General features: G+C 39.9%; 3 protein-coding genes across 6 annotated transcripts; 1 reads left to right on the top strand and 2 right to left on the bottom strand.

Annotated features, from left to right (window-relative positions):
* Nucleotides 1-1294: 1294 nt before the first annotated feature.
* LOC121651161 (MICAL-like protein 1) lies at nucleotides 1295-9309 on the bottom strand. Of its 3 annotated transcripts, XM_042003131.1 has the most exons (16): nucleotides 8693-9309; nucleotides 8183-8231; nucleotides 7932-8073; nucleotides 6962-7053; nucleotides 6733-6875; nucleotides 5889-6457; nucleotides 5738-5774; nucleotides 4305-4559; nucleotides 3941-4250; nucleotides 3678-3800; nucleotides 3328-3454; nucleotides 3122-3212; nucleotides 2929-3002; nucleotides 2734-2848; nucleotides 2609-2655; nucleotides 1295-2490 (listed from the first exon to the last, which is right to left on the bottom strand). In XM_042003131.1, the coding sequence occupies exons 1-16, from the start codon at nucleotides 8833-8835 to the stop codon at nucleotides 2369-2371; spliced, it is 2439 nt and encodes an 812-aa protein (XP_041859065.1). In that variant the 5' UTR covers nucleotides 8836-9309; the 3' UTR covers nucleotides 1295-2368. The 3 variants fall into 3 exon arrangements, with proteins under 3 accessions (XP_041859065.1, XP_041859045.1, XP_041859054.1); XM_042003111.1 differs by having other exon boundaries at nucleotides 3941-4559; XM_042003120.1 differs by having other exon boundaries at nucleotides 3941-4559; nucleotides 6962-7050.
* Nucleotides 9310-9995: 686 nt separating this feature from the next.
* LOC121651174 (ADP-ribosylation factor-binding protein GGA1-like) lies at nucleotides 9996-17575 on the top strand. Of its 2 annotated transcripts, none has more exons than XM_042003151.1 (17): nucleotides 9996-10097; nucleotides 10822-10906; nucleotides 11172-11247; nucleotides 11352-11450; nucleotides 11542-11665; nucleotides 11830-11930; nucleotides 12082-12162; nucleotides 12943-13080; nucleotides 13199-13280; nucleotides 14403-14516; nucleotides 14618-14767; nucleotides 14892-14965; nucleotides 15083-15270; nucleotides 15472-15710; nucleotides 15819-15988; nucleotides 16071-16181; nucleotides 16316-17575. In XM_042003151.1, exons 1-17 carry the CDS (start codon nucleotides 10055-10057, stop codon nucleotides 16424-16426), a joined length of 1986 nt encoding a protein of 661 aa, XP_041859085.1. In that variant the 5' UTR covers nucleotides 9996-10054; the 3' UTR covers nucleotides 16427-17575. The 2 variants fall into 2 exon arrangements, with proteins under 2 accessions (XP_041859085.1, XP_041859078.1); XM_042003144.1 differs by having other exon boundaries at nucleotides 14615-14767.
* A 578-nt stretch (nucleotides 17576-18153) lies between these two features.
* LOC121651186 (probable ATP-dependent RNA helicase DDX17) lies at nucleotides 18154-27345 on the bottom strand. Its single transcript, XM_042003165.1, has 13 exons — nucleotides 26900-27345; nucleotides 26608-26767; nucleotides 26402-26498; nucleotides 26155-26288; nucleotides 26003-26068; nucleotides 25743-25884; nucleotides 25454-25614; nucleotides 25191-25363; nucleotides 24181-24291; nucleotides 24011-24072; nucleotides 22257-22316; nucleotides 18713-18940; nucleotides 18154-18610 (listed from the first exon to the last, which is right to left on the bottom strand). Exons 1-13 carry the CDS (start codon nucleotides 26947-26949, stop codon nucleotides 18198-18200), a joined length of 1857 nt encoding a protein of 618 aa, XP_041859099.1. The 5' UTR covers nucleotides 26950-27345; the 3' UTR covers nucleotides 18154-18197.
* Nucleotides 27346-27389: the final 44 nt, after the last annotated feature.

Raw genomic sequence — 27389 nt, 5'->3', positions numbered from 1 at the left:
TGACTGAAATTTGAGATTTCATACAATTTAAGACTAGATTGCCTTTCAACAGATCTATTATTGAAACAGTTAACATGTACGTTAGTCACATTGGTATGTACTCAATGTACATTTTCACATGTACTTCACAAAAACATTAACATCAGCATATACAAATGAAAATAGTTTGAACAATAATTCAAATTTCAAATTTTCAAAATTCAATTTTAATACAACTGAAATCTAAGTGGAGCATAAGGATATAAACTAAACTAAAAGTAAGAAAAGTAAAGATAAAAAAATTAACCAAAAAAGAAAAAGGAAAAAAAAAAAAAAAAAACTCTGCTAAAGTGTCTCTTTTGTGTCACTTTGCAGGTCCCAAGCCCGGATGAAGGAGGAGGGTTGGACATAGAGCTTGCAATTCCACACAGCACAACAGTCCTTTGGTTAAACGGAATATTCTAACATTTAACAATAAAGGACAAAACTGATTTATGTAATGAGGATCTCTAAAAAGGTTATCAAAGGTTATTTTTACAGTAATGGCCTATTTCATTGGCAAATAAAAAACAAAAAACAAAAGAAACAAACCAAGAATCAACAGAATAAAGAAATTGTAGTTCTAACAGAATAGAGAGTTTGTACTTCTAAACATGTTTAAGGTGTTTTTGTCTCACCTTTTGCCTCTCCACGATGTTATTCCTTTCTCCTACAATGGCCATTACAAAAAAAATCAATGCAGTTTCTATTTTATAAAATAAATGAATGTCATTTCTTACAAAATGCTAGTTTTGCAGCCAAAATATGCATGTTACTTAGGAGAGTCCACAATACATTCAAAAAGTCACATTTAACTATAACTTGAACTTGACAATCTAGTGCAGTTGACTAAAATAAAAACTTAGTTAAGCTGGAGATATGACAGGTGAATTAAGGCTATTTAATCTAAAATGTATCATCATGAAACTGCCCTGTGATAATAGAACAAGTAGTTTCTATCAGGATTATTAAATGCTATGGTCAAATGTGCCATTTGGGAATCTTACTAAATATACTTATAGACTCAGATCAACCAAAACACTCCGTTTATTTAAATCCAAGTTAAAGACCATTTGTTCTCTGCTGCATTTCAATAGTTTTTATTTTTTATTTAATTTATTTTAAGTCCAAATCTGGATCTTTTTCTTTTAAGCTTACATTTTAGAACTTGATGTTTTAATACTTTTTTTTCCTGGAACTTTATTTCTGGCATTTTAACTATGTTATCTTAGCTTTTCTTGCCTAACCTACATTGATTTGATGGTAAAAAAAAAAAAAAAAAAAAAAAAAAGAGAGAGAGAGAGAAAATTAGTTGAAAAATAGACATAAATGTGCACTTAGGTATAATATTTCCAAAATTTTAAAATATTTTTTTGCATGTGGTGTCCCACTGTTTAAGCCGCTCACAGTTCAGGTGCAAAACACCCCAAATAGTAAACAAAATTCAATTATGTTTTACATGTTACAAAAAAACTATTTCCTACAAAAATAATTCATTTTTAATAAATTCAAACCAAACATATACAAAAGTAAACAAATTACTGAACTAGGAATCTCTATTGGATTTTGATGTTAAATATCCAACTCAAAGCAACCCAGTACATATAATAGCCAAATTAGCATATGCAAAGATAGCATTTCTTAAAATTTTACATTAGAGTCATTAGCTCACACTTTCATCAAAGCGACTTACAGTGGTTATGTGGCATTAAGGGTCTTGCCTGAGGACACAACTAGAAGGTGTTAATATTCGTTCCCTGGGGAATTCGAACCCTGGTCTCCCACAATGGAGACGGATGCTCTACCAACCAATCACATGTCCAATACAAATAAAAGAATTAATGCAAGTAATCTACTGGGAAAAGGAACCATTTCAGAGTGATATCTTCTGGTCATACTTCCAATTAAGTTAACAGGCACTTGTATTTCCATACACAACTTTTATTCATGTGCAGTGTATTAAGATTTGGTCTTTTTAAAATAAAAGATGCTGGAGCAAAATTTAAAGGCAAGATTCAGCTACACTGAAACACCAGAGGCTTGAAACATATCAATATAAATTATGTAATACAATAAATTCAAACGTTAACGGGGATATGTGTGTTTAGGGAAATTTTTGAGCCATGGATTTTTAAACTTTATGAGCTGATCAGTGCACCCTGTATCTATCCTTACCAACAAACTTGCAGCGTTTAAACAATGAAACAGCCGTTTCGAACCTCAAAACTTGCCCAAGCTGTAACTCAGACCCAACATCTGTAGCAAGCGGTTCTAATATTTAGGATAATAAAATCATATAGATTCATAAAAAAAAAATTTAATAAAAAACTTGAGGTGGGCAAAGAGTTTTTCAGCTCTTTTTCTCAGAGTCTTTACTGTTTTCTCTTTTAGGGTTCAGGATTTTAAACACTTTTGAAGGCTTGAATTTTCCTTTTGATTTCTTGAGCTCATTATTTCCATCCCTCTGGAAGTCTAAGGGAAAAAGGGAAGATCATAATTAATAGCAGCAAATTCCTTCAAAGGAATCTCCATTAAATCTGTGCTGCCTACTCTGAAACAAGGTGCAGAGTAACCGAAGTTCATTTCTTACCTTTGTTCTTCATCTTGCCTTCCCAAAGCACATCTTCTTCTCTTTCCCTAATGAGAAAATAAAGCTGCATTTGACATTTCATCAATGAATTTGAAAGCAGAGTTTATTTATTTGTTGGGATTTACCTCTCTCTGTCCTGATCCAAGCTGCTGACAATCTGGTTCCTCTGTTCAATGATGGCAACCAGCTCATCCATCAGCTGCTGCTCCTGATTTCGATCCTCCTGACGCCACTCACTCCCTGAAAATGAGAAAAAGAACAAAAAACCTTACTCAGAGAGGCTTTCGCTGACAAAGAGAGCCACACTGTGACACACTGACCTGGTTTATTGAGGAGACATCTGAGCTCATACTCCACATCTGCTTGTCTATCCTCTAACTTTTGCTGTTTTGTCCTGAGAAAATACATGATACATAAAAAATGCTTCTTCCCAATGCTCAGAAAAGCTGTTTAATAGCATACAGAAAGTAACATTAGTGTTATCAGAACCAAACCTTTGACTAGTCTACTTACAGATAGACCAGTTCTATGTCTTTGCATGACAGAATTTGACGCTCATGGATAAGAGAGATCCACTCTGTTAGCATTTGCTCCTCTCCTTTACCTAAAATAAAAAAGGGGGACAGTCGAAACAGAACATTGTTTACATTCCTATAAAATCCACCACAATAACATGGATTCTGTCCTAAAGCTTCTCTAGAAGGAAGAGCGAGTTGTACCCTTTTTACAGTCTCTGAGATTCCTCTCCAGTTCGACTCCTCGTTGTTCCAGTGCCTCCAGATGTCTTCCCAGGTCTCTCACCTGCACCTGCAGGTCTTTCGAGGAAACATCCAGATCTGTCTGCACCTGTTAAGCAACATAAATGCATCCTAAAAACTCAGGCTGAATATAATCATTCAAAAAGAAACAATCTTGCTCTTGTAAATCATCATCATGCAGAACAATCTGTAATGACTGAACTTTGACGATGAGTATAGTCTTTTTTTAATCAAGGTTAAACATAACAGATTAGGCAGATTTATGCTTTTTAGGATGATAGCGGGGTTTGTAACAAACTCAGCCACTATACCTTCCTTTTGATGAGGGGAAAGCCATAGCCAGGAGCAGGGCCTCGACTGGATGAGTGGTTCTGAAATGTCTGTGATTTGGACATTTCAGGTTTCTGGTCAAAAGGATTTTCTTTACATGCTGGCTAAAAACAGAAAAACACCATAAGAAAAATATGGATTGCTGCAGGTCTACACAAAATAACAAGAATCACTGCTTATGAATCTATGGAGCTACATCATGTAAACACCCATGTTTGATATACCTTATAGCTTGTGGTCATACCTTACTCTGACATGATGCAGCAGACGGATCCTTTAGCCTGACAGGCTCACAGTTAGTCTGAGAGTGATCAGATGTGATCGCTGGAACAGAAAGACTTCTGGGTAAAATGTGACAATCTGCTGAAGTGGAGCTCAGATCTGCTGCTGTCACATGTGATGATTTAGTCCGATTACTGTCTCTGGATAGTCCATCCAACGTCCCTGCCATGCTTGTAACTACAGAAACGTCTTTCACGGGGGCAGCTGCTGCATCCTTACCTCCCTCTCTGAAAAGTGCTTCCTGCTCAGATTCAAAAGGATTTTTGGCATCCCTTGAACAAACCACAGCATGAGTGTCCCCACTGTTCTCTGAATGGACAGCAGGCCCTGAAGGTTTACTCTGGTTGGCAGACTCAGGTTCAGCAGCCTCCTCCTGAGTGTCCTCAACCTCCTCCTCTTCAAATGGATTGGGAGGAGGCATTTTGGGTCTATTTGATGACACCCGCACGGCGGAGACGGAAGTGGATCGAGGAACAGGTACAGGAGCTGCAGCTGGAGGCAGCTGTGTCCAGGGTCCTGGGTACACGATGGTCATCCAGGGGTGGTTGGTTTTCACTTTAGGGCTTGTCCTGGTTAGGGTGCTGCCACAAGGAGAAAGACACGATATGCTGTCAAAGGCTTGTGTGTTTTCAGCAAATCCAGGAGAAAATGTGCAGTATGCAAGTTATTCCTTTATGTCATGTTGACTTTTTCCTACTTTTGACTATTTTTTGTCATAACTATGTTATCTCCTACACTGTGGACTGCCAGCTTGCACTAATTTCTGAAATTGTGTAGATTTATTCAACTTATCAAGACTGAAAAATGTTCAATCTGCAGAAAAAAATATCTAAATCAAAATGATCCAGTCCTTGCTGGGTCTTAAAATGAAGCGCAAACCATCTCAGATGACACATTCTACTGTGTCAAATCTATTCAACAAAAAAATTAGCCTAAACGAGGAAGCACTGTGTGAAACAATAAGTATTAAAACCTGTTTGATGTTATCTCTTACGTCACTGTAGATGAATTTTGGTCGACTCTCCTTTACAAAATCCTTTATTGAGGCTTACAGAGATTTGTTTACACACGTCTCTTGAGGGCCCATCACAGTATTGACGTTAGGTTAAGGTCTGGACTTTGACTGGGTCATGTCATTACCTTGATTATTTTCTTTCTCAGTGCTTCTGTCGTAGATCTGCTGCTGTGTTTGGGATCATTGTCCTGTTTCATGATCCAGTTTCAGCCAAACTACAGGCTAACTACGGCCTGTAGAGTCTCCGCTGCAGCTCTTTTTTTAAATCTGACCCTGTGATAAACTTGCTGGACAAGACTGACAACTTTCCTGAATTTCCTGAATTATTCACCATTTGTGAATAATCTTTCTTACTGTAGAATCATGGGCTCTAAATTGTTTACGAGTGACCTTATAACACTTCCCAGATTAAAGAGGAGCAACAATTTCTTCCATGAGATCATTCCTGATGTCTTTCTTCTTTGTGCTAACACACAGCAGACCAGAAAACTACCAAAACTCTCATAAAGGAACTCACACTGATGATTATCAGCATCTGGTTGCTACTCGCCCTCTTAATTAATCCACATCTTAGTTTACAGTTTGTTCAGTAAACAATGACACAGTGTAATATCTTGTGTTGTTAATCTGAGGTGAATCTATTTTATTTTACATCCAAATAACAACCAGATAATTTTGATTATGTGCTGATGTATGAAATCAAGACAAACACGGAGATTAGACAAACTGTTTATATACACTTACGTATGAGAAGAACCAGGTGTAGATTTCGTTTGCTTGTCTGGTAAGACAACAAGGAGAAAGAAGGAAACGTTACAAATAAATGTGGATAGAAGTGGCATGACAGTTTTGAACATATAAAATGATAATAATTATAACTGTTTGCATTGTTTACTTGCAGCTGTGGATCCACTCATTGTTTGGAAGGTTTTGGTCCTCGGTGCAGGAACAGGAACTGCAGAGGCGTCCAAGCTTCGCCTGGGTGCTGGAACAGGACGAACACTTCTCTCTGCTCCTTGTGCACAGGATGATGAGAGCTCAGAGGTCTTTGCTGTCTTTAACTTTACTTTACTGTCAACCACAGAGGGTGCAAGTCTGGTTTTTTCAGCTGGTGTCAAAGTCCTCTGTTTAACACTTGGTTGGGGAGGATGAGGAAGTCCAACTAACACTTTTTCTCTGTCTCCCACCTTTCTGCTCCCCTCTGTTTGTGTTTTATTGACCAGTCTGCCCTGTGACTCTGTCGTCTGAGCGTAACGAGGCAAGCTGCTGATAGCCGCTCCACTCAGAGAGAAAAACTCTGCCTGAACCTCACTTTTGGTTCGATTATCAGTAGATCTGATTTGCTGATTGATGTCATGACAAGCAGCTTTGCTGTTTGTTACATGATAAGCACAGATCAAGGAGCTAGAATCCCTTCCTTGTGTGTAAGATCCCAGTAAAAGGGTGCAGTCACACAATTTGCACCTGAAAGACAAAAAATAAAGTAGCTGCTGTAAAAGCATGAACACACTCTAGTGTCTAAATAACTTAGAGATTATAATCCAAATGCATAAATCATTAATGAAAAAACAACTAAACAGACTCCTCTCCTCTCTAGATTTAAGGCTGAGAACCTTAAAAATGTGGAACATTATAAACACATTCTTCAGTGTGAAATGCAGAGTTTTCTGACACAGACGAAGGCAAAACCTGGATGTATTCAGACACAAGCAGAAGCAGATAAATAGAGGCATCCTTACCTGAAGCAGCTACGATGATAAACCTTTCCATCAACCAGATGCCTCTGTATGAGGTGGACAGGCTTGAAACACAAATTACACACCGCTTGTGTCTTTGTGTTTGCTAAATTACCCTCTTTGTTGGTTTTCAGATCTGTTGAACTCTGAAAGAAGAAGCGAAACCAGCACACTGAGATGATTAACGCAGCAGCGGAGCTAGGTGAGAGAGGAAAACAGGCTGAGTCATTACCTTTAAAGGTTTCTGTCCATCAGGAGTTTTATTATTCTTTGTGATGTTGTTTAAGACAGCAACGTGTGGTGACCACGATCTAGAGGGACCTGCTGAGAAGAAATGCAAAGAGTTTTATGTATGAAAATTTTGTTCACATGATGCAAAAAGTAAATTTAATAAAATGCATCAAAAATATAATCAACATTATAGGAGGGAAAAGAGATTAAACTTTAAGCTAATCTGCAGATGGGGGTGTGATAATTAGCTAATGAGACTTCCAGTAATGATAGTAAGTTTTTGAACTGTAGAATTGTCTTAATTGTTGAGAAAAATAAGATGTTAGATGATATTAATCTGCAGTTTGCTGGAGACAGATGAAACCAAATTAGAACAATGGATCAATATTGTGTTTGGAGAAAGGAAATCTGGTGGTGATGGTTTAATGGTTTGTGCCTGCATTATTGCATCTAGGCTGCTTGGCCTGTTACCACTAATGGACCAATGAATTATGAACTAGATCTGCAAATTCTCTCCAATTCCAAGAACTGAATCTACAGAGAGACCCATAAAGACAGAACAGAAGTCATTCTAAAAAAGGGGTTTAAATAGACAATATTTTGAACCTTAATAAAGCAGCAAACAACTATATGTTTAGTAAAGATGTAGTAGTGCAATAACACTTTTAATCTGTTTCTCATGAATTCGTTTATATACAGGTGAGAGCAGACAATGAATTAGAAGAAAGGTGGAGAATGTCATGCAGCAAAAAGCCAGGGGACGGCTGCAGTAAGTTAAACTTGCTCAGGTTTTCTTCAGACAGAGACAAATCTGTTTCCTGTCAAACCGTTTCAGCTAGCTTTTACTTTCTGTTTTGTCTTTACTTGTTTTAGGCTGGAAACCAACTCATAAAAAGGTTTTTGCAAGTCTATGGATGAGTTTAGAATTAAATATAACCAAATAGAAAATATTAAAGGTTAAATAAACACACCACATGACTTTTTGTTGAAGAAGTAGTAGTACTGAGAGAGGTAGGTGATGACGCTGAGGCAATCTGGCACCTTGGAGGAGACCATGTCTTTTACATCCAGCAATGTCGGGATCCCCAGTTTTGTTTCTGCGACCTCAAATGCCTGCAACACCCAAAACATGAACAAAATACTGAGATAATTATTTTTCACTTTGATTTATGGTTGCAAAGAAGAAGCAGCCTGTCAAGTTCAATGCGAGCTTGAGACTCACCAGTTTGTTATTTTCATAAACATTATCTTTGGAGAGGGAACTGAAATCTCTGGATCAGGATGAAAAATGGAGAGATCATTAAGAGAAACAATGACAAACAAAATATTGGTCTCCTTGTATGTGAGAGTTTAACAGAGAGACATAAAACACAGCACAAGATAAATGAATGAAAAAATAATCAGACTGTGGATGAGATTGCTCTGAGGTACGAGCTGATAGGTAACAGACAAGAACAAACCAGCTGATCCCATTAAACTGGACAAGAAAAGGTTAAGATGAAAGACAGAGAGAGATTAAGTCCAGGACAGCAGATTAGTCCCAGACAGAGCAGCCGTGCAGGTCCTCAGATTAGACAGAATGTCAAACTAAAGAGGTCCAGATCTGAGGGCCCCGTTACAGAGAGGGACAAGTACATTGTTTACTGAGTTAAGAGTCCAAAGCATGCTGCGTTTGTCGTTCTAACGTTAAGAGAGAATATCTGGATATCTAAACTATTACTGGTCTACTTACATCAAGTCAGGCCGGTGTTTGTGGATGATGGCACAAAACGCGAGTCCATTTCTGAATGAAGTGGACATGTTCTTTATTTCCACAGTGGGGTAATTGGCGCATGTGACGCGGCACCACTCTTGTAAAGCTTTCGCTGATGCCATTTCTTGTGCAAAATTTCAGGTGCAGACAGCGTAAACATGGCACTCTACGAGTCAGACGTCAAGTAACGCTGAGGATGACTGTCTTTTTTGTGGAGAGAACAGGAAACAAACACCATCTCTACCTTTGCAACTACCTCTTTGCACAAGACCTGCGTCCAAAACCTGTGGTTGAATCAGCAGGAAGGAAGGAAGTTACGTTTTTTTTTGGTCTTGATTGTTTCTGACAAATAAAAACAAAGGCGCCTCCGCTGCGCATATGTAGAGCGACTTTGCGGTGTTTTTAGCAACAACTAAAGTCTCGCACGGTTGTCACGCTGAGTCAGTTTCTTCCACACAAACTACCAGCGAGCTCCACGGCGAAGTGAACAAGTGTCCAAATATGTGCAAGTCGACAATGACTCGTCGTTAATTTGATAAAAGTTGTGTTAATATGAACAAAATCCCGTTACTTGCCGCGCTCCTTATTGTGCTTGATAATCAATGACATTCTCAATAGCTGCCGCTAGAGGGAGACACAGAGCTGTTTCTCCTCTATAATTAGGCAGCAGAGGTTTCTCGTTACAAGCTTATTTATCTGTTGCAAACATGGCACGTGTTTTCTAGTCACAAGTCATAAATAAATACATATTCTTATCTATCACAACAAAACGCTGCATGGTTTTTGTAAAATGACTTTCATTTGATTCAGTTAAAGTTGTCACAGATAAATTTAACTAAATCCTTTTCATTTTTCATCAGTAGAAAAGGTCTAGCCATGTTTAAAATGTGACTATTAATTAGTAAGTACGGTTTGCATGTTATCTTTTAAATAAACTGACATTTAAAGATTTTGCAGCCATATGTAAAGTAAAGCATTGTTAGAAAAGTACTCCAAGTTAAACAACTTACAATAAAAGTAGTGTCAGTAAACTAGTTATTGATAGAAAAATAACCAAATGCAACGTTTGTAGGGATGAAGTGAATCATTTCTGCATTATGAATATATTCTCGAAGCTGATTTTTACATATAGATGGATATCTGGTTGATTGTTGAAATGGGCATTAATTTCCTATATTTTAAAAAAGAAAAAAATTAAAGAAAATAGTTTGTTTACATAGTGTGTTCGAGTACTATTCGTTTGAAAATGTTCTTTCTATGCATTCAAGTTCTACGTCATCTCTGTCTCGCTACGTCCGTACGTTTCTCGCGAGATCGAAGCACCACATAAATCTCGTAGCTATGGCTGCGCCGCCCGAGACGGAGAGTTTGGAGTCTTGTATCAGTAAGTGTTTTAATCGTATTTCCACCAAGTCAATATTATTTGAATATCCGGACATTGATACATGATTATCTGTGAGATGCAGATGAAGTGACAGTTCATTACAGTTTTGGATGCTCGAGGAGACTCAAACCCTGCCGTCACATTCAGGATGCTAACCTTGCTCCGAAGCTCTACCTGCCAGCTGTCAACACACTAAACACAGCCAGGCGTAGCTTTAGCTTTACGGGGCCCGATTGTCCAACCGGTTTGCTGTCGATAAGATTACAAGACAGAGGTTTTTAGTCACATACGGCAATCCTATGACCTCATAGGAAACATCGAGAAAAGACTGTAAAAGTGCCGACAGCTAGCTAGCTATCGTGACTGCCTGTTAGCACCTCCCTGTATATTTAACTGCACGGTTGCATTGGGCTTATGTGGCACTGACTTAATGAATTTTAGATTATAGAGACACACAGCGAGCCTGAAAGGCATTTCAAAGCTGCCCTACTTGCTGAGTTAATTATTTTATATCTCCTTCTATGTAAAATAAATGCGTTTATTAAATTTATCAGCAGTTTGTTCCTAGTGTTTGTTTTTCTTACACTAGAGAAAATGTGACCTTCATCCACAATATTGCTGTAAACAAATGCTGTATTCAAACATCAGAATAGTAAAGCTACTGGTAGTTCACCTAATAATCTATCAATTATGTTGTTTGATATCACTTTGTCCAATAATTCAGACAGAGCCACAAACCCACTTAACAAAGACACAGACTGGAGCAGCATCCATGCCTTCTGTGATCAGCTCAACAGTGATTTGGAGGGGTAAGAGCGGACACATGTCAGTGTCATACGTGTGTCATTTCATGATGATGATGATGGTGATCATAGTAATAGTCTGGCTGATTCAAGTTTACTAACAATGGAGAGTCAAAAAGCAGAAATGATCATTTTGTCCTCTAAAGGAATATTTTCTTTTTCACCATTGCTAACAAGAACAAATAAATGCACACATTCATTTATTAGACTTGTAAAACTAAATGAAAATAAGTCTGAAGTGTTAGAAGCTTATACTGGAATTATGTTACAGACCTCAGTTGGCCACCAGGCTCCTGGCCCACAAGATTCAGTCCCCACAGGAGTGGGAAGCCATGCAGGCACTACTGGTGAGATTCGAATGGAGTCTGTCATTGAGAACAAACTGATGTAAAAGAGCAAATCTATTAGAAAACATCTCTCATTTGATTTGTGTGCACTGTTTCAACACAAGGTGCTGGAGACGTGTATGAAAAACTGTGGAAAGAGGTTTCACAGTGAAGTGGGCAAGTTCCGTTTTCTCAATGAGCTAATTAAAGTTGTTTCTCCAAAGGTACGGCTTTTCTGAGTATCTTATGTGCTTATCAGTGTATTTTTTATGTGTATTTGTTGATTTGTACATTGTACATTAATCTCCTGCACAGTATCTGGGCTCACGGTCCCCTGAGCCGGTAAAAAAGAAAGTTTTGGAGTTGATTTATAGCTGGACTTTGGGGCTACCCGATGAGGCCAAGATCTCAGATGCCTATCAAATGCTTAAGAAACAAGGTAAGAGGCTTTAACCTTATAATGATTAAGGCTTACAGTGACACCAAGCATTGCTGTCCATTTTTATTGATGAATTCTGTTTTCATTAAAACAGAAAAATTTAAAGCAACCAGTAACTAACATATTATAATTTACTGCCTTTTTGCTCTTTTGATCATGCTCAGGTATCATTAAACAAGACCCAGAACTGCCACCTGACAGACTACTGAACCTTCCTCCACCCAGACCCAAGAATGCAATTTTTGAGGATGAGGAGAAGTCAAAAGTAAGAACTTTTATATACTACATGATATATGTAGTATGTTTAAGTACCAGTTAGCTGGTTTCCTTTGCTCTATGTTCATGGTCATGGCTGTATTTATGTCCACCTGCTCCCTCGTTTCCACCATGTCAACTCTGGCTTTTTGCTCTGTCAGATGCTGTCTCGCCTGTTGAACAGCTCACACCCTGAGGACCTTAAAGCTGCCAACAAACTCATCAAGGAAATGGTCCAAGAGGTAAACCCTCTTTGTTCTTCTTCCTGCTTATTTTTTTTGGCCACCCTTAAATTGTTATAAAATCACTTTTCCGGGAATGATATGTCTAAGAGTTATTTTCCTAGTAAAGAAAAGGAGTAAGATATTGCTGTCAAGCCTGTTTTATGTGAGGAAATTGAATTGCTTCAGGGTTAGGGAGTTTTATATTATTTAGAGTGACTTTGAATGAGTTTAGGTAAAATTTGAGCTGATTTTTCAGGCTCATGTAAGATCTTTTTTCTGTTCTAATTTTCCCCACATTATTCATTAGTTTGGCTGTGTTCCTGTACACTGATCAGCCAAAACATTATAGCCTACAAGCTAATATTAACTAGGACGCTCTTTTGTCATCAAAACAGCTCTAAACCAGTCAGGCTGTGGGCAAATCATGTCAGTCTGAAGTGTCAGGTATCAGGACATTGGCAGCCATTGTGGGCTTGTAGGGTGAGGTCTCTGTGGATTTGGCTTCTGCTTCTCATAGATGCCTTTAGATTGCGTCATTTTGAAGTTTGGGATCAGGGTGAACGCCTCAGATTGTTTGTCGTGTTCTTTAAGCCCTTCATAGGCATGTTTGCAGTTTTGCGCTGTTGCTGAAGCAAACTTGTTCTGTACAAGATGCTGATGTAATCGTATGAAAGGGGGGGTATTGGTGAAGTGTTTGGGCAGGTGGTAAGAGCCAATGTAAAACCCATGGGAGTGTATTTTTGTTGTATGTATTGGGACTTGTTTGTAAATTTATCTTGCTTGTGATTGCTTTTTTAGGATCAGAGGCGAGCGGAGAAGGTGTCAAAGAGAGTAAACGCCATTCAGGAGGTGAAGGAAAGCGTCTCTTTGCTGACTCAGCTTTTGCAGGACTATGACAGTGCAGCAACTGATCAGAACAACGCTGAATTGCTACAGGTGAGACAAAAGATGGATGCTTTCTGTCACCGGGTTGTCAAACCAGTTCGGTTTCAGGTGCACGGCTGTTGCCAGATTGCAAACATTTGATTGGGTGTTTGCGTGTCTGCGTGGTCAGGACCTGTACCAGCGCTGTGAGAAGATGAGGCCTACACTGTTCAGACTGGCGAGTGATACAGAAGACAACGACGAAGCTCTGGGTGAGTAACATTTCTATTTTTTTCTTTCATTGGCCGGTAAATAAAATGAAAAGGGAGAAAATCAATCATCTGTAAGGACATTTATATGAGCAGTATAAATCAGGAGTGACAAGACTTAACTGGCAGTCATATTCACCGTCTGTTACTGAAAACATGACTGTGTTATATGGCAATAAAAATAATGGCAATACATAAAATACACTCACCTGTCCACTGTATTAGATACACCTTGCATTAGTCAATAAATTGCATGTCTTTGCTATGAATAAGTACATAACCAATATATTTTTTATTTCCTTGTTCAGTTTGCACCTAAAAAGCTTCATGGAAACATTGGAAAACTGAAAAGAAGTGGTGAATAATTTCAGAGGTTTTACCACTTGGATAATGTTCACAGCCTTCTTATTGATTTGTATGTCTTTGTTGTAAACCGGCCTATATAAATGAAGGCTAGGAATGCAAATGGAAGATACAAATGCTTATTTTGTCTATCATATGCTCTAGAAGAAGCACAGGAATGCCAGTAGGATTGTATAAACTAAGAAGTTCTGAATGGGTGAGTGTGACTTGTTATGTAAAAGCACTTTTGAGTTGTCTACATGACTAGAAAAGCACTATGAATAAAGTTTATGTACCGTCTGACTGCAGTTTTGCTTTGCACGGGGCTGACATTTAATAAAAGGGATTGTAATCCACCCACACATCCCCCCTTATTGACTGCAAAGAAGTGTTTGGATGTTTTTGTATGTGTCCTTAAACAAATACATTAAGATTGTGCAGCTGCACTGTACAAACAGTTACCTTTTATATGGAGAATTTGTTAAAATAGATGATCAGCTTTTAATATTATAGCAAGCTTTCTTTGTCCTAAAAAATCTTTGACATATTTAAGACATGTTTGATGTTAGTGGAGGCATTTATATGTCAAAAATATTAAGAAATATGTACATATGTATATAATCATGACCTCTCCCTTCATTCCCCTATTCCTTCTAAGAAGTAATCTTTCTCCAGTATCTTTTTTTCACAAGGTTCCCACATGATTGAAGGTTACGTTGCAGAAGGTTTGCAAACTCTTTCCGCTCAAATTTACATGAGCTCTTCTTCATATGTCCTCCACAGCTGAGATCCTCCAGGCCAACGACAGCCTGACCCACGTCATCAACCTGTACAAGCAGCAGGTGAAAGGGGAGATTGTAAACGGAAACAACACATCAAACATACAGAAACCAGCTGGTGAGTGATGCACGATTGTTCTGAAGACTGGATTTAGAAATGAAAGCATCAACTATTTCTGTCGTGAGCAGTTTTTAAACATGCTGCCTTTCTTGCAGGAGGAGGGACAGCCCTGCTAGATCTGTCGGGATTGGACACTTCACCCCAGTCGCCTCCCTCCTTCCCCGAGTTTCCCACTCCGACAGATAGCCTGAATGTACCCTCGCATGAGATGGGGATCAGTCTCCTTGACGATGAGCTTATGTCACTTGGTAATGTTATAAAATAAATGTTTGGTACATCTGACATAAATCTGTCAGGAGTTGATACTGAGGCAAATTCGTAAAGGGCTTTAATTAAAACAAACAAAAAAACTAATCATTGTGCTTGATGCAGGTTTAAGTGAAGGAACACACACCTCCAACCCCCCCTCACAGCCAGAGGACTCCACAGCCTGGGATTCCTTCCAGGTGAGAGCTTGGAGCTTATTTTTGTCAAACTGTGAAGTTCAGATACATCCAGATAGTTTTAAAAAAATCATGGTCACTAACAAGATGCACATTCACACTATCACTCTCTACTTCCAGTCTTCTGACAGCATAGATGCAGACATCCCGGCTGCACCCAGCCTCCTCCTGAGTCCTGACCCTCCTTCCCATACTCAGCCCCTGTCATCTGGCTCCACCCCTGGGAACTCGGCCCTGGACGAGCTGGATCTGCTGGGAAAGACGCTGCTGCAGCAGTCCCTCCCTCCAGAGGGCCTGCAGGTCAAATGGTATTTAAACAAAAAAAGAAAAAAATAGAGCACCTTCACATTAACTGTAGGAAATGGCCTTAAGATGGCGCTTATACTGTGAGCTTTGGTGTGTATTTTCTTTTTAACACTGAAACCATAGATGAGGTTTATTCATCCCAACGGTAATCATAGTTAGGATTATAAAAGAAACAGAAATGAATTTTGTTTTTCTTCTTTAAGGGACAAGCAGCAGTCCAAACCAACTCTGAGGGATCTGCAGAGCAAGTCAGGAGCCACCCCGAACCCCATTTCAGCCTTTACCCCCGAGCATCCTGCTCCTCTTCCAAACTCTCAGCCTAACCCCGGAGCCACGCTGCTGAACAAGTCCCCGGCTCACACAGAGACTCTTCCTCCTCCTCCTCCTCCTCCAGAAGTTACTCTAACTGATGTTTTTGTTCCAATAGAATCCATTAAGCCCAGTAAGTAAACTTTACTCAAATTTAATACCTTGTTGCCTGTGGTTTTGTTTGCATTAGCCACAAAATGGACAAACCTATCAAATTCTCTGGCCTCTCCTCCTGCTCCAGGTAGTCTATTACCTGTAACCGTGTTTGATGGACACAGTCTACGGGTTCTCTTTCATTTTGCTCGGGAGTCGCCTCCATCTCGACCCGATGTGCTGGTGGTGATCATCTCCATGCTGTCCTCAGCCCCCAGCCCCGTCACCAATATTAACTTCAAGACTACGGCTTCAAAGGTCAGCATTATGAAGGTCTTTAGTCCCCCGTGAGATCCAGTAAACACGGCTGAATGTTTTCTTTCTCTTGTATCAACTGTAGTCTATGGCTGTGAAGCTGCAGCCCCCGTCGGGAACAGAGCTCCCAGCTTTTAACCCCATCTTCCCTCCTGCTGCCATCACACAAATACTTCTGGTTGCAAACCCAAACAAGGTAGGCCTGAGATTTCTAGTTTTTGTGTCTCAACTCAGACTATTTATTCAAGTGCAAGCATAAAGCATTTTTATCTAATAACAACAGCCGAGACTCTGAAGTTTCACCTCCCTGTCCACCTCTTTGTGCTTCAGGAGAAAGTACAGCTGCAGTACAGATTAACCTTCACCTTGGGAGAGCAGGAGCACACCGAAAGCGGCATTGTAGAACAGTTTCCTCCTCCGGAGAAGTGGGGGAACCTATAGCATTGAAACACGACCCCAAACTGACAGACTTTCTGCTTTCAGACTCAGCCTATCCTTTCCCCTACACAACTGGTCTGGCTCAACACTCCTTGGAACACATTTTTCCTTTGCAATCACGTCCTCCTTTTATTTTCTTGGTATTGTTTTTTAGGGATTCTCCTCATACTCAGTATAATGTGTGTATGCTTTGCTCTAAATTAGTCATGTGTGTCTGTCTAGTCTGCTTTATGTGGCTGCATTGAAACAAGCCCACTACTCCTTCCTGGAAGTTGCTGGTGTTTTGCAATCTCATTGTTACGAGTGCAACAGCAGAAAAAAAACTACAACAAATGTGTGCATATTTGCTCATTTGGTGTGCTTGATTGTTTTTTTTTTTTTTTTTTTTCTTCTTGGAAAGTCAGTATAAACCGTCATTGTTTACCTCCACCTCAGCATGCTGGACAAACACGGGACACAGTGCTTGCAAAATACACCAGTCAACGTTACGGTTTGCAGAACAAACCTGTCCTTAACCAACTTTTTTAGTTTGCACAGAGAATGATAGTTTTAATAGTACTGTTTCCCCATCACCTGCTCCTTCATCTTGTCTAAAGAACAAAGTCTACTGTATCATCAAAGCTGTGTATTCTCTGCCATATGTGCCTATTTTGCAGTTTTAACATTTATTTAAAGTTTAGTGCTGAATGGATTTATTTTTCTCATGTTACTTGTTGGTCATATGAGGTCTGCTCTTTGTCTGGGATATTACTACATCTTAATATATTAATATCTTTATTACAGTTTAAGTTAACCATGATTCTTTTAGCCTTGGATTTTAGGTTTGTATTGGAGTATTTGACCGAAAATGGAACATCAAAAAAACTTTTGAGTATATGCAAATCGAACATATGTTGGCCTGAGCAACAGCGTTTGTCTCCAAAAACTGTCCAACATCTTTGATGCATGTCAGCCACTCTGACCCCCCCCCCCAACCCCCGGCTCTCGATCACGTTCCACCGCAATTATTTTCCTGTACGACTGGTTTGTAAAATGCCACTGATGGTGGATCAATTATGTACATTTAACTTGTGCAGTGTGCAAAATTCTAACACTGATACAATATTCCAAATAGGAAATAAAATGTTTTTTTCCTGGTGATCTAAAAGGTTGTTAATTTGTGTTGAAGATTTATCCAGAATCAATTTCTGCCTCTGTGTGGGTGGTGCTGCAAAAAGACACAAAAATACACAAAGCTGAACAGCTTTATTAAACCCAAAAAATAAACAGTAAAAAGAGATGTTAGGGTAGTAAATCTCAACCACTGCTAAGACTGATCCAAAGTAGTGATCAGCTAAATAAATTAACCAAACTCAGAAAGCAAATCCCATTTACATTTGTGGGATTTGTCATTGATACACAGGTTTATAACACCAAAATAATGCAACCAAGATGAAGCTTAAAGAGAAACCCTAAAAAGTACATCAAGATTTTGTTCTTCCAAATTTCCAAAGAATTTTCTAGCTACCACACTATCCAACACAAAGATATCTGAAGCAGAAACGAGCTTAGATTAACTTCAGCACCTACCTTTTTCACAGCTGGAAAACCAGAATCCTCTGTAGAAGCTTAAATTAAGAGGCACATGATACAAAAACTATAAACCCAAGATAACTGTGACCTACTATTAGAGCTTACTATTGGAATGTATGAACCAGAAATGTGTTTTAAAACTACATCTCTGTTTTTCGAGACACTGTCCTGTGTGTGTAACTGGGTGTAGTGTTTTTTTTCATTATTTTCTTCCTGATAGAGACAGCGGAGCTGCAAACTGGAACGGTGAGTGCCCCATCAGACCCATCATGGGCTGTGGAGAGGTGAATTGCTGGGCCATTAGAGGCTGGGGCCCTGATGAAGGAGGTGGGATCTGCACCGTCACACCTCCCCTAGAGCTGTTGCCATTATTCAGATACTGGATACTGTAGCTGCATCCTCCATCCCTGCTGCTTCGATCTCTGTATGAGGAGGAGGAAGAGGAGCCGTTTCCTCCACGGCTATCTCGGCCGTAGTTGCTGCTGCCGCCACCACCACTGCGGCCGTCCTTGGAGTTGCCGCTTCCACCCACAGAACGCATTCGTCGATCACACTCGTCCTGGTACATCAGGTTGGGATTGTTAGAGCTGGAGCCACGGAAACGGGAGCGGCCACCTTGGAAGTAATAATAATAAAAAAAAAAACAACTATCAAAACATTGCTCTTAATTTCAACACCGCTATTGCAAGGCATCTCAAAATATGACCCATCTCTCACCTCCTCCACGTCCAGTGTCAACCAGCTGCAGCAGTTTGGGATTGATGGCTTGCCGGGCTTCTTCTAGCACCCGGATCAGCTCTCGGGCCTGCCGGAGATTCCCCGGAGTGAAGAAAGTGTAAGCAGTTCCTTTGTTGGTGCTACGGGCCGTGCGGCCGATACGATGGATGTAGTCCTCAGATGAGTTGGGATAGTCATAATTGATAACAAACTTGACATCCTCCACATCTTGACATACAGAAGGCATTAATGGATCAGTCCCAAGGAAGGAAAAGACAAAAACAAAAGTCACAACAATAATCAACTGTGGTTGAGAAGTGAGTGAGGTAATTTAACTCCATTTGAGAATGTAAAAAATGGGGAAACAGACAGACAATACCTGCACCAACCATCCTCTAAAAGCATTACTTACCTCTCAATTGATAAAATACTTATACAATGTACAACTGAAAAAAGGCCAATCACAAAACTCAATCATCTATAGAGTAGAAAATTTTGCACACATGCAAATAAGTTACATGCATTGTGAGCTTTAGACTGATTGAAGAAGGAAGCGAGTGGTTTGGTTTGTGCAATACTAAGAAATGAAGACCTCAAAACTGAAACTTAATTCTTGTAATATTAGATCAGCTGAAAATAATGGACGTCTGTTTCTTATTACAAGGGCTCAGGAAACACTGCTGTTAGTGGAAAAACAAGTATCCGTTTGGAAGCATGATGATGAAAGCTGACAAAGGAGGAGAACAAAAGAAATGAAGAAAGAGGAGGAGGGAGGTGAGGGACAGTACTTACCCTGTAGAGAGTTACCTCTCTGCCCCCCTATGCATCACCAGTCCTGGGAGGTCTGCAGGGGTAGGAGGAGAGCGCACAGGACAAAAGCAGTCCCTTCTCCCACCTCGCCACTCCCCCACAACACTCCCAAAGCTGGAAACTGTCTGGGCCAGAGCTCCAGCTGGACTGTGCTGGGATGTGGTCCTACTCTAGTCTCAGCCGGGCCTCTTCATTACTGCTGGGTTCACGCAGTTTCTAGTTGAAGGTGATCAAGAAGAGGCTTTTTGGGGGTCCTTTATGTTAACTTGGAGGATATTAATTCCTTCAGAGGGTGACTTACTCTTCCATTTCCTACACTACCAAGTGGCAGCGAAATGTAGCTTTTAACTGAGATGTGGGAAGATGCTCTGATGGGCTTTTATTGATGGGAGTTGTTCAGAAAGCCTCCTAGGTTACTCCCAACGGCAGTGGCATAGAGCCCTGATTTCAAGTTCAGTAACAAGAAACAGACACTAAAGGAGAGGACGGGCAGACATATTCTGAGAGAGGAATGTCAGATTAGGCTCCTCAGGTACTTTACAGATCTGAGCTGGTGGTCAGGTATGATGTATACCAAGAAAATGGTCAAGGTGTTAAAGAGGGACCACAGCGGTTAAGAAGAGTGGGAGATAAGAGACAACAAAAAGAGTCAGAAATGGGGAAAAGAAACCCTAAAAACTTGAGTGGAAAAAGACAGGAAAGGGAGACGAATGAGAGAAAACATTTAATAAAAACACGGAGAAAGAGAGAGATAGTTTGATAGGCAGAGCTAGTGTAATCAGGGACAGACAGAAAGGGACGTGAAAAGGGGGAAACTGATTATAGAGAGGTGGTTCCTCCAGGCCAGGACTCCTGCCAGCCAGGACCAGACATGACGTCCGCAGAGGGAGAGGCCAGCCGGCACAGTCAGAGGTCGGGGGCTGGCATCAGGGGGCAGTTCAGAGGGGTGTCTGGCTGCTTTCCACCCTCACTTCCAGGGCAGCCGTCTCTTTTTCTGTCCTTCTGAATCACATCGCTGCTTCTCAGTTTTACGTTTTTTAAGTGGAGTTTCGTAAAGTTTGCAGGAGCAATTTAGCTTCCAATTTTTCTGTGCAAAGAGAATAGAAATGTGTCTTCTCATGGACTTTGTGATTGATTCAGAATTTGAAAGACGTCTCTGGGTGATTCCAAGGGATCTAACCAATACATATTATGGTGCGGCACTGATGATGGCAGGGAGTCCACCCTCCTCCACACCCCCCTCTTCGACCCTCTTTTCTGACAGCCGCCCCCAACACTATTGTCAATTTTGGAAGCCCGGCACCATCCTAGGCTTACCCCACTCCCCGACCTCACCCAAATCGCCCAGGTGTCCTGGAAGCAGAGAGAGTTGTTTGTTTTGTTAGTGGGCTCTGTTCAAGGTTTTTTTTTTAGCTGAGAAGGTCGTGTCTTTTCTGGGACTGACTAATCAGGCTGTTTCTCTCCCCGAATCAGCTTTCGATATGTCATGCCTAGGTCCGGCTGCAGGCTCCCGAGGGCCTATGTGCTTCTAGGTGCCGGAAGAGAGACTTAGAAACAAACAAAAACAAAATGAAAAGAAAACAAATGAACACAGAATTAGGTTAAAGGTTGACTTCCATTCTGCAAGGGGCTGCTTTACAAGCAACACCCTCACACAGTCACTTCATTCACTTTCATTTCTATGTGCTGTTTCAGTTGTATTTAATGTCTCATATTTCTTAGATACACACGTTATCTAAGAGGCATCATGTACAAAAAATCCAAATCTATTTGTTTAAGGTTCACTTTTTGGTCAATTTACTAGAGCTGGGTATCACGCTTAATTTCCTGAATCAATTCGATTTACAACAGTCTGTTTTCCATTCAATTCAATATCGATTTGTTTACAGATATTTATGTAACACCACCAACTTTTCTTAAATATTAAAGACATTCTCAGATAACTATTTTTATGAAACTGAGCCCGTTTACATTGCCATGAAAATCAGTTATCTGGGAGTAATCAGATTACTGTAATATGACACGTTTACGTGCAGTTTTGAATAGGACATTCAAAAGATCATTGTCTGCTTATATGAGTCCATTTTTGGATTTATTTCAGAGTACGTACGTGCATGGTGATGTCACTTCCTGTTATTTTCTAAACATTTGGTGTTTGTTGAACATGACAGGGCCCTCTGTCTGAGCATTAGCTGGTAATGTAATAAACTGTTAAATAGTTTATAGTTGAATGTAAACCAATGGTGAATGAGAAAAACAAATTTACCATAATCTCGGCAAAAGAAGCTGATTTTGAGCATAGAGATGCCTTGTCACAGCTGTGAACGTAATCCACCGGGTGTCAAATAACAATTACCAAATCTGAATTTGGCATTATCTCAGCGAGAGAAGCTGATTTTGGATGAAAGCAACCTTTTAATTGTGTATATCCTAAGATCTTGCTGAGCATCAGTAAGCCGCTCGAGAATAGGTCACTGGTGTCACCAGAGGAGGAAACGTATTAAAAAAATAGATAAAAAGATAAAAATAAAAATGTGTTAATATTAATATTGGATTAATTCAAATTGATCAATCATTTTTTTAACCCAGCTCTACAATTTAAGTAGTGAAGAAGCTAATCATCACATACTGACTGTTCTTATTGTTACAATTCAACATACTGGATGATCACATACTGTATGAGCTACATATACTGAGGGAGCATCTGCTGTGCAAATGAGCACACATGACATACCTAAACCACGCGAGGCCACGTCAGTAGCAATGAGGATGGGAGCTTTGCCACTACGGAACTCTGCAACACACACACACACACACACACACACACACAAAAAGAAATGATGGCATCAAAAGACAAGAAAAAAAAACAGTTCATATGAAACTTTGTTTTTAGACTAAATTTAAAAAAAAAACTAAAAGTTGATCCTTTTAGAGCAACGTGAAAGTGTTTAATTGATGATCAGTGTTGCTACAAAAGACCACAGTAGCCAAAGGTTTTATCGTCTCCAGCTTGGTTGTGTACGCATGAAGACGAGTGCATGGAATGTCCAAGCTAATTCAAGGTGCTGACTGTGGCTGCAAGAGAGAAAACTCATGGTCTAAAGCAAGACAGCAAGTCAAAAATAATGGATTAGCCTTCATGGGGCCTCACAGCTAGCCAGATCTATATCCAAACTTTAAGGACATAAATGCACTAGACTTCTTACATGATTATTTATATTTAAAATGACTATTTCAAAGGGAGCAACTGAAACTTCCCTTTGTTTACACAAAAGAGTTGAAGGAATCTCCCTCAACTCAAAATCTGTGGTATCCACATCCATGGTGATGGAAATGTTAAACTCCAACACACACAATTCCTTTTACAAATATGCAGCAATATCTATAACTCAAGACTTAAATTCCTCCCAAAGCACGCTCAGATTATCCGTAACAAGAAGGTAAAAGTGTGAACACACTGCCACCTAAATGCTTCATCAGTAGTGGAAATTGTTATGGTTTTTAGTTTGACATTTTTCCTACTCTGTACATACATTTTGTACATGAAGAGCATCTTTTACTCTGCATTATGTTTGATTCAAGACCTTGCATCTGCCTGTTGGTCAAATGTGTTTAAAAAATGACCAGTTCGAAACAGTCTGTCATTGAAGTTTGCAAGACTAATGTGAGAGCCAACCTGACCTGATGTAAAGCAAACAGATTGAAATCTGTGATGAGATTTGAGAGATGAGTTAATACACCTAATAAAAATGTGCTGCATCGACAGTACATGTGCAACAAAATCTTCAATTTTGTCCATGTTATGTGATGCATGTGTGTGCACATGTGCAAGCATGGACTTCACAGCCCAATTGGAACAGACTATCCCTTCATGCTGTACTAGGCAAGGCAGTTTATTTCATGTACAGGACAATTCAAAGTGCTTTACATAAAACAAAGGCATTACAGATATTTAGAATAGTAAAAGGCATCAACACATAATCACAAGAAAATAATAAATTACATTAAAATGATTAAAAGCAAGATAAGTTAAAAAAGTTACCGTGCAGATTTCATGCATAGGCGCATGAGAAAAGAAATGTTTTTAACCTGGATTTAAAAATGTCTACATTTGGTGAAAGTTTAATCTCCACTGGCAGTTTGTTCCACTTGTTAAATGCTAAATGCTGCTTCTCCATGTTTAGTCTGGACTCTGGTCTGGACTAGTTGACTAGAGTCTTTGGATCTAAGAGCTCTGCTAGGTTTATATTCTCTGAACATATCACAGATGTATTCTGGGCCTAAACCATTCTGGGGTCATAGTTACAGGCTTGCCACCTGTAGTTGATGGTACTTTTTGTACTGATACATTGTGGCCCCCAAAGCACCACATATGAACATATTGATAGCGATGGGAATAATTGAACTGGTTTGTCTCAGTGAATTTTCCCACATTTTAAAAACTCCTTTAAACAAGGTGCTTTTAGTGTTAAATCAGCTCAAGTGTACCTGACAAAACCCAGTCTCTCTCTGGCTGGCTCTTATCACCATGAATACACATCGCTGGCCACCTAAAAGACAAACCAGCAACCAGCTATCACCGTTTTATTTTTAAAAAGTTCATATCTAATGCATTACAAAAAATGTACAACTCTATTGAACGGAGAGGAGTTACTTACCCATCACGTCTCATCTTGCGTGTGAGGTCATCACAGCGCTTCTTGGTCTCAACAAAGATAATGGTTTTGTTCTCTTTCTCAGCCATGATCTCTTCCATCAGCTGGATCAACCTGAAGAAAAATGGGTTAATATCACCAGGTAGCTTTCACTTAAAAGAAGCTGTTATAATAACATCGTGGGAAGGAGGCCATACTGTGTCAGGTGGCATTCTTATACCAAAAGCTGCATGTTCAAACAGGTTTTTTATGTGGTTAGAGCCACTATAATAAGGTGACTGAATCCTTCGCTCTTGCTGGTAGTAAAATGTTTCCCTTCCATGCTCTGACAAGTACACAGAACTGGAGTTACCTTTAGTAATTACTATAAATTACTCACATACAAGCCTGTAAGCTATGAAAACATGAAGGTGAATGCATTACACTGCATCTTATGGAGTGTGTTGGTCAGTTTAGAGCCCTCATGTGAGATGTTATGGTCAACATATGTGGGTTTCTGTGAAGAACAGAAGTGTTTACGTTTGCAGCCCTGAGCATAACACCGTCATATGAAATAGTTTGTGCACCGGGGTATTATGTTGCCATCCATCCTGATGTGAAGCTCTTAAACTGTGACAACTGCAGAGTCATTCAGACTTTGGCATGACGGCACATTATTTGCTTTCCATTTAATGTTGGGAGTCTATTAGAAGACATTTACATGCTGCTATGTTTATAGTATATTTTTCTCATTTGACTTTCCCTTTAAAATGGCAAACTTTACTTCCCATTTCCTGGAGTTATGAGCCATATCAGCTACTAGACACACATTTTGAGATAGTCTTGGCAACTCAGCAGTTTCAGACTGATATGATTTCTTTTGATGTAGTTTTTGATATACACTAAAAGAAAAAACTAGAAAAGTGGCACTCAGAACCCACAAAACACTATGTGATCAGTTTTATGGGGAAATGAGTAGGATAAGAAACAACAAATAAAAAAATATAAACTAAAATAATTCACAAAGTGCATACTTTTGGTCCTTTTCATTCTCCATACAAACGTCAACAATCTGAAGGATGTTGTGGTTGGCGCTGAGCTCCAGAGCTCCAATATTGATTTGGACGTATTCCTTCAGGAAATCCTCTGCCAGCTGACGGACCTCTTTAGGCCACGTAGCACTCCACATAAGGGTCTGCCTGTCCGGCTGTAAAAAATAATGACAGATACTTAAAAATTCTGTAGAAAACAGAAATCTTAATACATAAAACTGTAAGTAAGTGAGCATTAGCTTTACTCTGATCTGGTCCACTATTTTGCGAATCTGTGGTTCAAAACCCATGTCCAACATGCGGTCAGCTTCATCCAGAACAAGATATGTGCACCGCCGCAGGTTGGTCTTTCCTGCCTCGAGGAAGTCGATCAAACGACCCGGAGTGGCAATGCAGATCTCAACACCTAGTGGAGACAAATTACAGATGTTTCAGGATGTAATATTATTACAGCGTGGCCTGACATGGACAAATAACCATCTGACACGAACAAAACACCATTAATCCAAATAGTGAAGTGGTTGTTCTCTTTACCTCTCTCCAAGTCCCGGATCTGAGGTCCTTTAGGAGCGCCCCCGTACACACAGGTGCTTTTGATGCGGGATGACTTTCCATAGTCATATGCCACCTGCTGGACCTGCTGAGCCAGCTCCCTTGTGGGAGCCAACACCAAGCACTGCAGAACACAAGTTTAATGCCACAACAATCCACTGCTTAGTGTATTAGAAATTTTCCATAGAATACAACACTTGAAATCAAACAGGTGAGTAGGGTAGTTTTTCCGCTATCCTTACAATAGGCCCATCTCCTCGCTCCAAGTAGGGCTGATGATTGATGTGCACAATGGCGGGCAGGAGGTACTAAAGAAAGAGAAGGGGAAAGATTAGTTGATGCTACTTGAGTACCCATATTTTAAAGCTCAGGGTCAGAAGAAAATGTGTCTCACCGCCAAGGTCTTTCCAGAGCCTGTCTGAGCGATGCCCACCATGTCTCTCCCGCTGAGTGCCAGTGGAAAACCTTGTGCCTGAATGGCCGTGGGCTCCTTGAAATCCTGCTGGATTAGTACATCCAGCACATATTCTATATTGGCATGTGGGAATATAACTTGGTTATTTCACTCACAGCAAACTTAGATAAATAGTTGTTGTTCTTTTGTTTTAAATAAATGTAGAAACATAAATGCATGGACGTACGTGGAAACTGTGCCTGATTAAAGCTGGTGACAGGCTTTGGGCAGCCTGACCCACGAACGGTGATTTCTCTCTTCTTACGATACTCCTCAATATCATACTAACACAAGGAGACAACAAACCACTAGAATAACCCCGAAACTTCAACAGCATGCACTTGACATTATCACAATACAGAACATCAGGTGGATGCTTGAGTGATGGGGTACCTGGCTCATTCGCTGCACTTCCAGGTGCTCAGTGTAAAAGTTTTTCTCAAATTTGGGAAGCTCATCCAAGTCCCATCTCTTTTTCCGTAAACGGTCTCCAGGATTCCCAAACTTTTTACCCGGTGGTGGTCCACCTCTGCTGGATCCAAATCGAGGATTACTGCATCATCAATAAAACAGTATTATGCACAACCTGGTAGCAATTACGTCACGACCGTAAACCTAACAACCTATGATTGTTGATGCAACTCCATGGCCCCATCCTGACTATTAAACTTAATTGGATCCTTACCCTCTGTCACGGCCACGGTCTCGGTCTCTGTCATTGTAAGAACCTCTCATTGTCTTGTCACACGATCCACAGGTATAAATAAATGATTTAACTGTACAATTTAATATCTTTAGTTGCCAGTACTGTTTTTGGCCTTGGCAGTTATATCTGATGCGCCCTTATCCAAGTGTCAACAGCAAATGCTGACTAAATATAAAGAAAAATCTCACTTTCTTAAAAGTTTAAATGGTCGCTCAAAAACGAACATTACTACAAACCTTATCTCGGTTTAGAAAAATTAAATTTACCAAAAAATGTGGCACAATATTAAGACGCAGCATGCAACGGGGCTATGATGTTGTTAGCTACTTTTACCGGCGAGCGGAAGTTCCTGTGATTGGCTGGGAAAATAAGGCAGCTCCACCCCCAAGTAAGATTGACATATTCTTAGCCAATCAACGTACGGCATTGTTGTTGAATTTAAGTACTTGTAAATGTCCTAAAATATTAA

This window comes from Melanotaenia boesemani, chromosome 2, assembly GCF_017639745.1.
Source record: "Melanotaenia boesemani isolate fMelBoe1 chromosome 2, fMelBoe1.pri, whole genome shotgun sequence".
NCBI lineage: Eukaryota > Metazoa > Chordata > Actinopteri > Atheriniformes > Melanotaeniidae > Melanotaenia > Melanotaenia boesemani.
Note: the sequence above shows the minus strand (reverse complement) of the source record. Positions and strands in the feature narration are given on the sequence as shown.

Bases quoted from the DNA above. Each gene is read 5' to 3' on its own strand.
- LOC121651161 (XM_042003111.1), bottom strand. From the start codon at position 8,835: ATGGCATCAGCGAAAGCTTTACAAGAGTGGTGCCGCGTCACATGCGCC. The intron at 6,458-6,732 runs GTAAGGATGCCT...TTTGTCTTTCAG, and splicing joins TATCATCGTAGCTGCTTCAG to GTGCAAATTGTGTGACTGCA. The intron at 5,775-5,888 runs GTAAACAATGCA...TTGTCTTACCAG, and splicing joins GAGTGGATCCACAGCTGCAA to ACAAGCAAACGAAATCTACA.
- LOC121651174 (XM_042003144.1), top strand. From the start codon at position 10,055: ATGGCTGCGCCGCCCGAGACGGAGAGTTTGGAGTCTTGTATCA. The intron at 13,081-13,198 runs GTGAGACAAAAG...CTGCGTGGTCAG, and splicing joins ACAACGCTGAATTGCTACAG to GACCTGTACCAGCGCTGTGA. The intron at 15,271-15,471 runs GTATTTAAACAA...TTCTTCTTTAAG, and splicing joins GAGGGCCTGCAGGTCAAATG to GGACAAGCAGCAGTCCAAAC.
- LOC121651186 (XM_042003165.1), bottom strand. From the start codon at position 26,949: ATGAGAGGTTCTTACAATGACAGAGACCGAGACCGTGGCCGTGACAGA. The intron at 26,768-26,899 runs GTAAGGATCCAA...TTGATGATGCAG, and splicing joins GACCGTGGCCGTGACAGAGG to TAATCCTCGATTTGGATCCA. The intron at 18,611-18,712 runs GTGAGAGATGGG...ATTACTTCCAAG, and splicing joins TGACACTGGACGTGGAGGAG to GTGGCCGCTCCCGTTTCCGT.